General features: G+C 35.1%; 1 protein-coding gene across 1 annotated transcript; it reads right to left on the reverse strand.

Moving 5' to 3' along the window:
* Positions 1 to 2,155: 2,155 nt before the first annotated feature.
* On the reverse strand, positions 2,156 to 7,909 carry LOC101887885 (protein flightless-1). Its single transcript, XM_005177467.4, has 6 exons — positions 7,699 to 7,909; positions 5,468 to 7,175; positions 5,073 to 5,414; positions 3,920 to 5,009; positions 2,579 to 3,008; positions 2,156 to 2,517 (listed from the first exon to the last, which is right to left on the reverse strand). Exons 1-6 carry the CDS (start codon positions 7,759 to 7,761, stop codon positions 2,383 to 2,385), a joined length of 3,768 nt encoding a protein of 1,255 aa, XP_005177524.1. The 5' UTR covers positions 7,762 to 7,909; the 3' UTR covers positions 2,156 to 2,382.
* Positions 7,910 to 17,273: the final 9,364 nt, after the last annotated feature.

The raw sequence follows: 17,273 nt of genomic DNA on the forward strand, positions 1-17,273 counted from the left end.
TCTGGCCGGCAGTACTTGGGGAGCTGATAAGGAGACCTTGTTGACCTCTTACAACGCGATAGGCCGGTCTGTGGTAAACTATGCGGCTCCAGTGTGGTCCGCTAACGTCAGTGCTACGCAGTGGAAAAATGTTCAGTCCTGCCAGAATGCCGCCCTTAGAACCGCAACAGGGTGCCTTCTCATGACACCCGTCGATCACCTACATGAGGAGGCGAAGGTCTTACCGGTGCGACAGCATAACAAAATGCTGTCAATGCAATACCTGCTTGGGTGTTATAGACAAAGCCATCCAAATCACCATCTTGTGGATAGGCAACCTCCGCCCAGGCACGTTAGGAAAGACCTTCATGATCTAGAGAGAGAGGTACAGAGGTATAAGAGAGAGCCTCTAGATCAACAGGCCTATCAAGCGGGACTGAATAGTATTCACTCTAATGCGGTCTCAGAAGCCATTGAAGGATATAGAGTGAATACTGTGCTAGGAGACCATCCCCCTCCCGTCGCAGCTGAAGAACGAGAGCTGCCCCGACAAACCCGAGTAGTCTTGGCTCAATTACGATCCGGATGGTGCAGCCGCCTAAATTCCTACTGGGCCCGGATCAATGGCGAAGTGCAGAACATCTGCCCAGCATGTGGCACAGGCCCACATGACACGCTGCATTTATTTCGCTGCCCAGCCAAGCCTACTCACCTAACTCCAGTCTCGTTATGGACTCAACCCATACAGGTTGCATCCTTTTTGAGACTGGACTTAGAGGCAGAACCGGATTGAACTGAGTTAGAAAATGGAAACCAAACGAACACATATGTATGAGCTGCTACAACAACAACAACCTTACCTTTTTATTTTACCATGATTTAAATATGCAAATTCATGATGTAATTGAAAATTACAGTAGAAAAGAATAAATATCGAACGATAAAGGTAACAGCAGATGTTTCTGCATTTTCATTTTTATCAAATTAGAAATTCATATATTCAATTGAAATGCAATTTTTTTCAATATCGAATGCAAGATTTTGGGGCCTAGCATGGTAACAAAATCTTTAGATAAATATAAAACATAGTTCTGAAACGAGATCTAGACCTTTCCTTCAATTGTCCCGTTTTTATTTATATATTCAAAATCGATGCAACAAGTTATTTTGTTTATTTGATAATAAAAGACTTGTTGTTTTTGTTTTGATAGTAATTCTGACATTACAATCCATACCTGTTGTTGTTGTAGCAGTGTTAACATGCTCCGTTGTTTATATTCTGATTAATCTGGCTCTTCGTCAATGTCCAGGTTAAGGAATTCTGCACCTTATGGGAGATCCTCTGGACGGAGTTGGTAGGTTTTTACTGGACAATTAAACCCGAACATGTATACACTGGGTTGGCAGCCGTGGGTTTGATCTATACCGCTAGGCCTCTTTACTTGCAAAATTTTCCAACTTAGCCTACCTTCCTTAGTCCTCAATTACATACACACACATTACTGCAATGCATTAGCAAAAGTTAAGTCGTCCATCGAAAAATCTCTGACAAAGAAGCAGCGGGTGAAATTGCAAGATCCGAGTCTATCGATATTGAAGTAGACCACTAGATTAAGCCACAATTGTGCCACTTCCTCAAGTTATATACATGGTTTACTCCGGGAGGGGCTAACAAAACTGGCTTAATAAAAGGGGATGCAATATCTCGAAGGAAATTTGGCCGACACTCTTTGATGTGAGACATATGCCTATAGGAAAATAAATTATAAACGATCTGTCTTCTTCTCCGACACAGAACCAGTTTTTCTTCATAAAGTCAGATGATTAAAGTGGCTGAACACAATGAACCAATAGGTCTCAGAGTGGACCAGCTGCATTAATGCAATTGCGCGTTTTTTAAGTTTAATTATGACCTAATGCAAAGAATATCCTCCACGGAGGTCATCACCACCCAACTCAACTGAAGAATGAAGCTTCTAAATTGAGATCAGGATGAATTTATCACCCCTATCGCCGTCGCTAGGGACTCAACCCACACCGACTTTTTTTTCAACTGTTAGAAAGAGTACAAAACTAGAGATACATCAAACCGAGAACAGCAGTGCACACTTTTACAGACCCGCTAAATGTGACCCTTATGATAAATATCATTCTCAGCTTGTCATCACCTTAATCATTTATAATTTATCTGGATATTAAAATATAATTTATTGCATGAAATTGTTATGAAATAAGCATAAAATTGAGACTGAACTGAACAATAAAAAAGTTAGAGTTTAATAAAGTATTACAGGATTGACATAAATAATAAATACTTTTTAAGCGGACACGTGAATAAAAGATATTAGTTTAATTATATTATGTGCAGTATTAATGTTGAATCAGTATTAAATTACATCCTGTCTATTCGGGAGGTGATTTGTGGATTCCCCATCCGTGGAAACATTTTGTAAATCGTTTTGATTCCTTATTTTTAAGAGTTAAAAATAATTTACGAGGGCGATCCGGCTGTTTAATTCGCATGTGTTGTATGTAAACCTATAAGAGAAGATGTTGATGAAGAACGCAACGTTTTATTTGATAAATCCTATTTACTTACTTGTGCAGATTTATAGGCAAGTTTAATTTCAACTTCACTGCATCGTGATCCCAGCCACAAAAATACTTGCTCGCCATTATCCAATATCATTATATCATCATCTGCTAAGTCATCTTGACAGAAGTCCGTACATTTCTCGGCTACAGTGAAGTAACCCTTTTCGTTTGAGCATCTGAACAGTCGGGTGTAGTTCATGTAATCGGCATTAGTATCGTATGGCTTACGTCCTCCCAATGCCACCCAGAAAAAGTTTTCGGGCTCTTCTCCTTCATTCAAAATTTGTAAACTGACCCAAGGACTGTTAAACATATCCTCGGCAATTTCTTGAATTAACTTTGCCTCCTCTGGACAACATTTGGAACCAAGCCAAACATAAACAATTCCCGATTGTGAATTATCACTGGTTTCGAATGGTACATATAAAATGTAACTAAAAATAAAAAAGGAATGTAATTTTAATTGAAACTATTCCGCTAGTTAGTCGATAAAAGCTATAAAAATCCCACAATGTTATTAAATATTTTCTTATTTGTTCCTTCATCAGAGAAGCTAGAATTGTATGGTCTTAATAAAACAACAACAAAAAATACCCTAGCATTTCTCAAGTTGGTTTAAACATTTGTTTTTAAATGATGCGGAAAATTACATAGCGCGATTTTTGGCAGTTAAAGCTTAAAAGTCTTTAAAAATAAGTTTTTGGCGGATGTGTCAACAAATATTAGGATTATAAAAAACCGACTTGGACGATTTTAAGAGACGTTCTGTATTGGTATAACTTCTACCAATCTATTTTATGTTAAGAATTGCGAGATTGTTGGCCCAGGCGCGATAGTTTATTAATTTTTTTGTACTAAAGAGCACACACAGATTGGATTATTATTGATCTAGAATCCTGACTACAAAGATATAGAGACGATTAAACACCAACTATGCAGATGTGCCATGTTATCCAACTCAAGAAACTCTAACATTCTTTCTAACTTAAATCCCATCATCATCTATCAGTTTGCCAAAAACAAGCCATGGGTTCTAATTGTACTGTCTCTATAAACACTTTCTTCTCTTTCTCTATCACTTATATTAGCAACAACTTTATTTTTGGACTCCGGGTGAAGGAGTAGCGTCCTATACCAAAAATCCGATTATTTTCATCCTCACTATTTGTCACATTGCGTTCAATGTGCTTTTAAATTACATTTGATTTTGCCACTATTGATAAGTGTCAAAGTCATCTTAACAGTTTCTAAAGGCAAACATGTCGTCTTCCATAATTAAAAAAAAATTAAAAATTATATAGGTTATTATAGAAAATGCTAAATGCTTAGCATAAAATATCCATACCAAAATGCTGAATTCAAGTATGCTGCATCCGGATGTATTTGTATCAAGCGAGTTGTAAGTGCGCCACCATTAGAACGCAAATGGAAAAATTCTACTGCTGATTTACTATCGGGAGATTTCTGTCTATCTTTACGCTTTCCAGTATGTATAATGAACTTTCGCTTGAAATGCGCAAGAAATTTCAAATTTTCCTGTTGCTGATGGATACGCACAACCTCCAGCTCTTCGCCGAACATTGTTTTGAACTTTTTTTGTAACGTAAATGTGAATGTCAGCCAGCCCATGTTTCCAGCATTACGACCTTGCCAAAAGTATACAATACATTGAATTTCATCATCCGGCGGAGGTTTGCTATCGTCAATGTCGGTGCCGTCCTCATCTTCGTCCATGGGTATGCAGTAACGGCACAAGAACACATAACACTCTCCAGTGTAGAAGTGACCCAATTCTTCCTCCGGTAGGCGTACAAATTTTTTCCCCTCCAATACAAAAGCCTCCATGGCTTCCAGATCGTAGTTCCAATCTTCTTCTAATTGTTCGGCCTCACTTAAAGGCATAGGATTTTGTCGTGGCATGAATAGTGCCGCAAGATCTGCTCGTGTTTCTTGTTGTTTAGCCCACTTGGTAAGGTCGGCCCCAGTCTTAGCAACAGAATTTGCAGTTCTTGTAAAGTCCACAGCCATGACCTCATCCCAACCAATAAATTTCGATTTAAACATTTGCGTTTCGGAACCTTCTTGTAAACGAGTTACCAAGGAATATGTTGGTCTGGATATCATGTTGAACAGTTCTCGGGACAGTTTGATTGCTGCAGCTCTTACGAGACGAGTCGATTTCTTTCCAAACCACACAAATAGATCAGTAAAACAATCGAGAATGTAAACATTTTTGCTGACCAGCAAAGAACAGACAAGCTTTTGCTCCGGAATTTCCACTTGTGGCAGCTCCAAGTAACCCATACCCAATTGTACTTGATAAAGCCTAGGTGTTGAAGGCACAAAGTTGTCTTGGACATGTTGAAGAATTTTTTGTTTCGGTGCCTCCTCCGGATCAGCATTTAAATGACGCCAAAGCTCCTCACTTTCGCTACCTAGAACGATAAATTAGTTTGAAAATTATTTTTGCAAATATATTTAAGACACAAAGTTCTTACCTTGCATTTCCACCATAATCTCACATTTATTCTTTCTTTCGGTTTTATTAATTTTCTCCGCCATCAGACGTGTTTTTGAGTTGAGCGTGTTTTTGGAGCATCTTCCCAACCAAATAAACATTTTTATGCCACAATCGAGAAGAAAAGAATATCTTGGATCCAATGATTCTATACCGACTGCAACAGGTTCCATGTGTATCGATGAACCAGCTGCGTGAACCCGATACAACCGAATGGTGTATAGCATATCTTCAACCGTATAGAATCCAGTGGCAGTGCGCCCACCCTCAATATAGGTTACGGAAGTGTCGAAGAGATCAAGGAATTCCTCAGATTCGTCACCTTAAAAGTCGGTATAAAATTTACCGTTTCGTTCAATATAGCTGACTACTTACCCTGTTCCTCTCGAATCGTACGACATCGAGCACCCAGAAAATTTCTTAAATTTACAGCATGTATGGCAGCGCAAGCTCTCTTATCCAACGTAGCTTCATTTCCAATCCAGAAATAAATTTCCCAGTTGAGCTGACCCACATCATCATAACTTGACTTTAGAACAATATAACAATCTCCTTCATAGAACTTTCCATGAGCAGCTTCTTCAATTTTATTTGGGAGGAAATTCTCTATTTCCCATATTGTCAAACCAGGTAACTGACCATCTTCCTTTTCAAAGAACTTTGAATAGTCTAGCTGTGGCTTTTCCAGTGATTCATCCCATCGTTTTGGCTTTAATGATTCTGGGCGAGTTTCATCTGAATCGTTGCACCAGGACTGATTAGCCTCTGCATCGTCCTTATCTTTTGCTACATCTTTCATGCCTTTCAGTATTTTTGCAGAATCCTGTGCGGAATCAGTGCGTGGACCGCGGCGTAATCGAATTTTGCGAGCTGTCGAGTCCTTTGGCGTCGACGTAACCGGAACAGTTGGCGGTACCGCAGCTCCGGCAAGTCGTAGTTGTGTTTGCAAAGAGAAATCGATGTTATAAAACTCAACGCCCGCGCCCTTTGTAGCTTCAGTTGGCTTTGGTGGCATGATTAGATCAGGATTATTGCGTAAATCTAACTGATCAAGGCCATCTAACAGGTGTATTGCATCGGGTAATGTTATTAAACGATTCGATGAAAGGTTAAGACGTTTTAAAGAACCACAACGACACAATCCTTCGGGAACCATTTCCAGCAGATTGTTGGAAGCTGAAAATATTTCAAGACAGCACAATTTTCCAATACCGGATGGTATTCCCTCAAAATCAAGTTTATTATCATTTAGATACAATCTACGCAGTTGTGTAAGCTTGCATAAGGATGCTGGCAAACTGGACAATTCATTGCGCGACAAGTTGAGCACTTCCAAACGCTGCCAGTTTTCTATATTAGAACTTATCTCAGTTATGGCGTTTTCGCTAAGGTTCAGTCTTTTTAAGTTTGGCAAATTGTAAACACAATCAGGAATTTTAGGAAGACTGTTCTGAGACAGGTCTAACTCCGACAAATTCGACAGGGTATCCAATGTGGTAGGAAAATTTGAAAGTGTGCGTTGGGTATTTCGCATATTAAGCACCTCGAGGTTTTGTAAAGATGGCAACTGCCTCAACTGAAAAAGTTCCAAGGGATTGTCGGCCAAAATAAGGGTCTGTAAATTGGCAAGTCGCCTCGTCTGCGGCGGCAATGTTTCCAACTTATTGTGAGATAAGTCCAAAAATAGAAGATCGGTTAGATGTATAAACAGCGTGGTGGGAATAGTTTCAATATTATTGTGACTTAGATTCAATACTAGGAGGCTCTTTGCCTTTTCTAGTCCTTCAGGCACCTCCTTCAATTTATTGTGCGACAAATCTAGAGTGGTTAGTTCTTCGAGGTGGAATAATTCCGGCGGAACACCACTGCTTTTAATGCAATTCCGTCTCAAGTTTAAGGATCGCAAACAAGTTAGTTCAGTAAGCTCTCCGAACAATTTCTCTAATTGGTTGTTTTTAAGACTCAAGTGCTCGAGTTTCAGCAAGTTCCCAAGTTCTTCGGGAACATCGGTTAAATGGGTTTTATCCAAATTCAGCCATTGTACCCGAGTCATTAATTTTACAGCTGACGGGAAATTGTTATCCTGAAAATATTAAAAAAAATCATACATTTTATTACCTTCTTACAAAGAGTTTATCAATGCACTGGAAAAAATGCATGTATTGTCAAAATTTTTCAATAAAACTGCCCACCGTTTAAACATGTAGACGACATATATGTACCTGTCGTTCATGGTAAACGTGGACGAAACCATAAATCACGTATAAAATCAGCAATAAACTAATGTTTATATATGTATGTGGATTTGTTTTTGTTCAATATATGCTTTGGAATAAGACTTTGTTTGTAAACAAACGGGTGTAGAACGCAGCGCTGCGACAGCAACTGTCCAGCATAGCAAAATGATGACAAATACGCTTGACACCATTCTCACATGAAAGTTTTGTTTTTAAAAATATTTTATTTAGAAATAGGATTGTAACTATTAACTATGAAAATAAAATATTTTTATTTGGTGTCACTTTCTTTGGTTAAACTTTAGCCAAGATACGATATATAAATAATTTGTGGATTCTTATTTCCAAAGTAAAACTTTTCCTACTTACACTGAAGTCATTTTTTGTAAAATCCACTCCACGCACAAAAGGCAATACTCCCGTATTTGCCATAATGAAAGCTGCTGAGAGCCAAACTTACTGTAGGTTAAAAAAATGGAATTTACGGAAGGAAATAATATTAATAATATTTGCAACTTTATTCTTGTAATTGGGAGTTATGTGGAAAACGAGCAAGTTCAAATGCGGTATTCTGTGAATGGAACCATCCGATCCGTATTTGGCCATCAAGTCCCTTTAGTTTAATTAATTACTTGATTCCAACTAGTTTATTTAATTAATCTAGTTCACATGTTCTACAATCAATAATATGGCATAATCATGGTACCATGCATGGTAGAAGAATATAGGTAGACGCATCGACACAGCTGCTGGGACAATGAACTGTCAAACCAAAGTTGGAATTGAAAATGTTGAATGAAAAATTATTTAAATTTATAAAAATTTTTGAAAAACGTGTATTATAATATCCTCCGAATGACGTCGTATAAGAAAACATATAGAAATCTACTTATATTTGAAAAAAAAATTAAAATTTTTCGACATATCAATGTTTCCAAGCGTTGATGCATCTACCTGTATTTTTGTACCATGGTACCATTGTAGAAGAATATAGGTAGATGCATCAGCCTTTGGGAACATTGATATGTCAACATTTTAAAAATGTTTTATCAAAAATGAGTAGATTTTCTAATGTTTTCTTATACGACGCAAATCTGTGGTTGTTGCAATACGCATTTTCCAACAATTTTTACAAATTTCAATGATTTTTCATTTAACAATTTCAAATCCAAAATCGATTTGACAGTTCATTTTTCCCAGCAGCTGTGTCGATGCGACTACCTGTATTCTTCTACCATGCATGGTACAATTAACAGGTAAGGTAGAGCTACCAGCTGATTGCAATTTTATCCTATGTGAGCCCGACTTCTGCCAATTTTGTGTATGTATTTATTGTTTAAAAAAATAGTTTCAAAATCAAAAATTGGAAGACGCGTACATTGCGGGACGCGCACTGCAGCTATTAGCGAGTTTTGACATGTAATTGAAAGATCGAACTATTTAGATCATATTTTTGAAAGAAAATTCAGGCATTTCTTTCATTATTGCGCTGTTTAACTAATTTAAAAAAGAGGAAAATATTGAATAAATGAAAATAACTTGTTTGAATGCAAATTTGACAGTAAGCGGGCATAGCCTCAGGGCTGTATGTATGTAGTTTTACGAAGCTGTTCTACCTCCTTATTGTACCATGGGCATAATTAAGAAAAAAGTTTACTCATGCTCTGTTCCGCTACCTGCAAGAATCTACTAGTTTTGTAATTTTCTTCGATATCATAAAGGGAAAATCCATTATCGCAGTGAAAACTTTCAAATTCTTGCATTTCTGGAACAGGCCATAAATTTCAAAGAAACTAGGAAAATGCAACTCTGTACCAGAGTAAATAAACTTTTAAATATATAATCATGGCAAAGCAATAAAGGTAAACTTATTTGCTAATTTTAATGCGGCAACCCTTTTCTGACGAACGCGACCTTGTCATTTTTTAAATAAAATCTTTTTACATATCTACAATATTTTCGTATGTCGAGTGCAGATTAAAAAAAAAAATAAAACAATCTTTTGTTTTCGGCATTTCTTTTCACATAACTTTGGAATACAAGTTTATCTGTTCTTGGACTTAAACATATAAAGATAAAGATTTCAACCCCTTCATCTTAGGAAACCTTTTCGGTGATGTTAGTTCTTGTGTAGGCCTCGAAATACGTTTTGTTTTAGGCCTTCACAATACCCGCTATATGGATTCAGTACTAAAACAAACCCGTACGCTGACAATTTCTTGTAACAAACTAAATGTCAATTTAATTGAAAATAATGCCATGTTTACGTTAGAACTTTTTGTAGGGTTAACCTTCTTTGAGAGGATTTATTTGAAGTAAAAGTAATGGATATGACAATTTAAATCCAAATCCAGTTGGTTAACCCTCATATATATAAACGTACTATAAGAGATGACAATCTTCTACTAGTATTTTGAAACCTAGGCGTGATATTGTCTTCATACTTGTCCTAAGCGAACCCAAATTCAACATTTCCATAATTAAGTTTTACATGAATTATTAGAATAATTTTTTAGTTTTCTGTTTTAAATTATATATTTTTTTATACTTTTATACCCTCTAAAAGGCGTGAAAATTAAAAAAAAAAACATTTGCTCGAAAATATATGTAAACTTCTTACCATACTTAAGGAAGAACTACAAAATATATATTTGACAATGAAGGGACAAAAATACAACAGTTCGTTTTATGAATGGCACAATTACAGATGGTAGAACAGAGCTACCCCCTAAATACAATTTTTTATTTTGGTGCCCCTATTCTGACAAAACATATACACAGTTTGTATGTGTGTGTATTGTTTTGAATTAGGAAGAAAATAATTTGAAATTATTTGAAATTTAGATGCAACAAAAATTCATGTTTTCCACATTGTCGTACAACAAAGTGTATTATTTTGGGCTGAAACATTCAATTCAATTTTGTGTAGAAAGTCCAATATTTCATTCATATTTTGTGAATTTCATTTTAATTTGTGAAAATAGAGTAATATAAACAAAATCAATTGTTGAATGTTTAAAAATATATTTGACACTAGACTCCGGTATAGAGTCGCATTTTTCTTGTTTCTTGGAAGTAACCTTGGGAAAAACTTACAAAACATGAATGAAACATTGGAGTTTCACCACAAAATTGAATTCAAGATAGAGGGACAATATTTTTTTAACCCAAAATCAATATCCCAAAGGGGCAATATTGTTTTATCCAAAAAATGTGCATTCTGTTGTCTCTAAATTTTAAATACTTTCAAATTATTTTCTTTTTTATTCAAAACAATCATGGTAGAATAAGGAAGATAAAGTCATGCAATCATATGTTTCAATTTTTCAAAATTATTCATTTGACAACATTTCATTGTCAAAATATTTATTTATAAATCCATTGTACATAAACAAATCAGAGATGGGAACCTGTTTTCTATGCAGTGAAAATTTGAAAGGTAAATTACAGAAAGTGCAAAGATGGAAATGTTTATTTGAAATGATTTTACCTTCTTAATTTTACCACGAAACAATACACACACATATACAAACTATGTATATGTTCTGACAAAATAGGAGCACCAAAAGAAAAAAAATTGTATTTGGGAGGTAGCTTTGTTCTACCCTCTGTAACTGTGCCATGGTTACGAGGTAACTACATTAAGGTGAGAATACATAAAACGCTTTCTAGAATGGCTTAAGTCATTGGCTGGCTCCTGAAAGGTTGTTCAACTTAAAAGCAACAAAACAATTAAAACTTTGTTTATAATAACCCATGGCAAAATTAAGGAGGTAAAGTCATTTCAAATTAGACTATTCATCTCTACATTTTTCTGTAATTTACCTTGTCAAATTTCACTGAATAAAAAACAGGTTACCATCTCTGACTTCTGTGTATACAATCGATTTATAAATATAAATTTTGACAATGAGATATTGTCAAATGAATAACTTGGAAAAAATTTTAACATATGATTACATGACTTTACCTTCTTCATTCTACCATGGAAAAACCCATGGTAGAACACATGGCAGAAGAATACAGGTAGATGCATCAACGCTTGGGAGCATTGATATGTCAAAAATTGTAAATGTTTTTTTTTTTTTTTTCAAATATAAGTAGATTTTTATATGTTTTCTTATACGATGTGATTCGGATTTGTGTTTTTCAACAATTTTTACAAATTTAAATAATTTTTCATTCAACATTTTAAATTCCAAAATTGGTTTCACAGTTCATTGTCCCAGCAGCTGTGTCGATGCTTCTACCTATATTTTTCTACCATGGTAGAACTCATATGTTTACAATTTTTTTTTCAAATTTATACATTTGACAACACCTCATTGTCAAAATCTATATTTATATCAGATATCGGAACCGTTTTTATTCATTAAAATTTGTCAAGGTAAATGACAGAGTTGGGGATGGTAATTTTAAATGAGGTTACCTTTATTACATTGTACCCATGGTAGAAAAATACAGGTAACAGCAAGTGTTGTTGTACAACAATCATAACAACAACCACATACAAATTTGTTTTTGTAAGTAATACAAGTGTCAGAGTTATGTGTCCAAAATATGCATTTTTGGAATTTGGATTATTAAATTAAAAAAGCAGAAGAATAGTTCTCAAAATATTTAATTTTAATGCTATCGCATCATTCCCCTGAATGTATAGTTGTTAGCTGTTGGTCCTAATCTCTCAACACTTCAAGCAATCGCTAGAAAATCGCGGAAAAAGGCAACATCACTTTCAAGTTGAAACCAAACAGCATAAAGTATTCTAGATTTTACAATTTTGGGAAACATGAAATATACGAATATATTATCTAACATGGTGTCGCTGTTCTTCAACCGCAAAAAAATTTCCAAACCATCGCCTTGGCGTTTTGTTAAGTACAACGGCGATTTTTTCTATTATTAGGCAAAAAATATGTTCACATTGCCCTGCAGTGAAATTTTATACCAAACAAGTAAAAAAGCTGTAAGTTCGGCCGGGTCGAACTTTTAATACCCTCCACCATTTGGCACAAATTTGGCAATTTCCAAAAAAAAAAAAAAAACAAAAAAATAAAATCCGTTAAAAATTCTGTTAAAATCTTAAAAATACCGAATGCCTATACAACGACGTGGACCTGCATAGGCAATTTTGTCATAAGTTATTACAATATTTAAATGCGAAACTTGAAGAAAAATCTGTTTATAATGAGCTAAAATCACCAAAATACTGAATATGGGGGTACTGTTATATGGGGGCTATACGAAGACGTGGACATGCACAGACAATTTTCTGACTTAGGATGTAGTATCCATTACGAACTTCAAATACCAAATTTGAAACGATTCCGGTAAATAATGTCGCTAAAATCATCAAAATACCGAATATCGGGGGTACCGTTATATGGGGGCTATACGAAGACGTGGACATGCACAGACAATTTTCTGACTTAGGATGTAGTATCCATTACGAACTTCAAATGCCAAATATGAAACAATTCCGGTGAGTAATGTCGCTAAAATCATCAAAGTACCGAATATCGAGAGGTACCGCTATATGGGGGCTATATGAAAACGTGGAGCTACATGGCCCATTTACGAACTTAACCTGCCTACTGGACTAAATCGTCTTAGAATTTTACGCTGATCAAAAATATATATACTTTGTTGGGTCTGACATTAGTATTTCGAGGACAAAATTAATATACCCTCCATAGTATGGTGGAGGGTATAAAAAGGGTATACCTATTGTATATCAAGAAATGGAATTAAATCACAAAACGTCATATCGAGTTTGACACTAGTATTACTATAGAGTCAAATCAGCTGGGACTTGCTGTTACCTGTAATTATTATACCATGCATTGTACCATGGTACAATAAAAAGGTAAGGTAAAGCCACCAGCTGATTACAATTTTTTTCTAAGTTTGCCCGACTTCTGCCAATTTTGTGTATGTATTAATTGTTTTGAAAAAAGAAAATAAAATATTTTCAAAACCAATGATTGGAAGACACGTACACTGCGGCTCGCGCATTATAGCTATTAACCAGTTTAGTCATAAAATTGAAAGATTAAACAGTTTGGATCATATTTTTGAGAACAAAATCCAAGCATTTCATTCATTTTTTGCGTAATTTAACTCATTTTAAAAATGAGGAAAAATATGAAAAAATTATAACAACAACAATTTTCAATGAGTCTGATAGAAAGCGGTCATAGCCTCAGGGCTGTATTTCTGTAGTTTTACGAAGCTGTTCTACCTCCTTATTGTACCATAGAAAAACCACAAAACATGAATGGAATCATAGTAGAATTAAGAAGGTATAGGCAAGCAGTCATATGTTTACAATTTGTTTTTTTTCGAAATTATTCATTTGACAACATCTTATTGTCAAAACGTATATTTATAAATCCATTGTACTTACACATATCAGAGACGAGAATTTGTTTTCTACGCAGAGATGGGAATTCTTATTTGCAATTCTTAATTTCACCATGAATGAAATGTTGGGTTTATTCCACAAAGTTGATTAAGGAGGTAGAACAGCTACGTAAAAGTACGTAAATACAGCCCTGAGACAACAACAAACTTGATTTCAATTTTCCACATTTTGAAATTAAATAGCGGGAAAAATGAATGAAATGCTGCGATTTTTGCTAAAAAATATGATCCAAGCTGTTCAATCTTTCAATTCTTTCATGGTTAAATGCGCCAGCCGCAATCTACGTGTCTTCCAATCATTGGTTTTGAAAATATTTTGTTGGAACAGTGTTGGCTTGTTTGTTCGGGATACCATAGTATTTTGTTGTTGGAAAACGGCCAGGCTTAATCACTTTATTGTTGTTTTTATAAAAACAACGTTTGTTTATTAGTGGAGAACGATGGTAATGTTTACCAGGGGTAAGGCAGGGAATACCTATGTTTCATTCGTCCTATACCGGCAATAAAATTTAACTATTGGTTCCCCATTAGGCATATCCGCAGCTTAAAAATACGTTGAAATATTGAGAGCTTTAAAAAGTATTTTCTAATCAAAAATGACAGTCTGAAACAATTCTACACAAAAATCCATATCAAAAAACCACATTCGATTTCTTAGTTTCGCGACTTTTGTAGAGGCTTGTCATAAAATTTTCTTTTGTCAAACCTTTCCGCTGTAATTACAAATAACCAACAGAAAATTTGAATAAATTCGGCCCAGCCGTTCTCATTTGATGTGTTGCTATACTTTTCATACCCTCCACCATAGTATGGATTATGTATGAATATTAAATTTGTCATTCTGTTTGTAACGCCTCGAAATATACATTTTAGACCCCACATATATTCTTGATCAGCATAAAATTCAATGTCGATTTAGCGATGTCAGTCCGTCTGTGGAAATCACTCTAGCTTCAAACGAATTGAAGTAGATTGATAAAATTTTTCTCAAATGTATATTATATCTGCAGGACTTTTGGTATTGAAAATGGACCATGTAGGTCCACGTTTTGGAATGGTTTCAAATTTGGTATTTGAAGTTCGCAATGAATACTACAGCCTAAGACAGAAAATTGTCTTTGCATAGGCCTCATATAACGGTACCTTCCGATATTCGTTACTTTGATGATTTTAGCTACATTATTCACCGATTTTTTTCAAGTTTCACATTTTTATATTGTAATGGCTTATGTCAAAAGTTACCTATCTAGGTCCATGTCGTCGTATAGACCCTAATATAACAGCTACATTCGGTATTTTTAAGATTTTAACAGAATTTTTAAAGGATTTTATTGTTTGTATAAGAATTGCCAAATTCGTTCCAAATGGTGGAGGGTATTCAAAGTTCGGCCCGGCCGAACTTACAGCTTTTTTACTTGTTCAAACTAACATTTATAGCGAGTATAACCTGTATATACATTATTTGCCTAAATATTTCTTTTCGTCGGTTAGTACAAGTAATTTGGAATTTTGTCGAAATCCCGACATGAATTCGAACTTCAAATTTAATTTTTCAACTTCCATTTCTTCTTTTATTTATTTTTTCAATTTTCTTTCTCACTATTCAATTAAAAGTTTCAGAATTAATGTCCAATTCAACAGCACATCACAAAACAGCTTCTGCGTAACCTACTTGCTAAATAACGGTTCCTTTCATTGGCAAATATGTCATAATGTTCATGGACGCAGTGTCGCAAATTTTTAGACATTATGACACTCCCAAATGTGACATTATGTCCATGGACGCTATGACCCTGGGCGTTATGACATGCACCCCCTCTATAGTTCGGACTATGGGTTGTACGCGCTCCCTACTTAATTGGGAGGTGACCTACCCAGTCGGAATGGACGAGTGAGAGTGGTGTTGGGATCGATCAAAAAAAAAAAAAAAAAACATTTCTCTATCCATTGTCAAGATTTTCAAGCTTAAGGCGTATGTCTTTAAACTTATTAAAATATTACTCTAAGTAATGTTAGGTATACTGTCGAAACATATACGCAGTTCGCGTATTGTTTTGAATAAAAAAGAAAATAATTTGAAATTATTTCAAATTTAGATACAAGAGAAATTCATTTTTTCCACTTTAAATGGGAACAAAATGTATAAATTTGGGATAAAACAATATTGTCTCTCTATATTGTATTTAATAACAAGTAAAAACATTAAGTTCGGCCCAGTCGAACTTTTAATACCCTCAACCTTAGGGTGCTGGAAACACTAGAACCAATTACGACCCACAAATACAAATTTTTAGCCATATTCGTGGAAAAATGTGTCAAAAATCATCAAAATACCGAATATCGGGAGGTACCGCTATATAGGGCTATACAAAAGCATGGACCTATATATACAATATTTCGCCATTATATATAATATTATATATATAATATTTTCGCCATCCGCGATAAAATGTGACAAAAACCATCAAAATACCGAATATCGGAAGATACCGTTATATGGAGGCTATACCAAAGCGTATACCTATACAAACAATGTTTCGGCGCACGAACTAGGACCCAATATGACCTACAAATACCAATTTTCAGACAAATCCGTGAAAAAGTGTGGCAAAAATCATCAAAATACCGAATATCGGGATGTACCATTATATGGGGACTATACCGAAACGTGGACCGATATATCTCATTTTCAATACCAACCATCCTAGACACAATACAAATTATAATTATTGACGCTCTACGTCAAATAATGTGGCCTGTATCGTGATTTCAACAGACAGACAGACAGACAGATGGACATCGTTAAATGGTCTCAGAATTTTATGCTGATTATGAATATATATACATTATGGGGTCTACGACGAATATTTAGGGATGTTACAAACGGAATGACAAAGTTAATATACCCTCTTTTCCAAGGTGGAGGGTATAAAAATCACTTGAAAGCAATTTTTCCTCTCTCAAAACAAATGATATATAAAAATTTGTTTTGTATTGAGCGGTAATAGGTGGAGTTTTTAAATTTGAAATGTGTAACGGAATTTGATAAAAAATAAATTTGCCAAATTATATTGAAATCGGTTCAGATTTGCATATAGCCCCCATACACTTTTTCGGCCGATTCCATATGCACTAACCACTCTCTGCATGTTAAATTTAAATGAAAATTGGAATGTGTGATGGAATAGGTTTACAATGGTCCCGAAAAAATCTTCTCTAGATCGTTCTTTGCAAGATTTGAGAAACAACTCATCACTCTTTTCAAGAGCATTGGTTTTATTGCAGATAAATTGAATGCCTAAAATCATATTTTCTTTGAAGCCGTGTTCGTACATGAAAACTAACGATTAACATTTCAATAAGTATGTTTTTATACCTTTCACCACACTATGGAGGTTATATTAACTCGATTTAGTGATGCCTGTCTATCTGTCTGTGTCTGTTTCCGAAAAATTAAGATAGTGCTAAAATTTTGCACACATGTGTATTTTATCGATAGGCAGGTTAAGTTTGAAAATGGG

The sequence above is a fragment of the Musca domestica genome, unplaced genomic scaffold (genome assembly GCF_030504385.1).
Source record: "Musca domestica strain aabys unplaced genomic scaffold, Musca_domestica.polishedcontigs.V.1.1 31, whole genome shotgun sequence".
Taxonomy (NCBI): Eukaryota; Metazoa; Arthropoda; class Insecta; order Diptera; family Muscidae; genus Musca; species Musca domestica.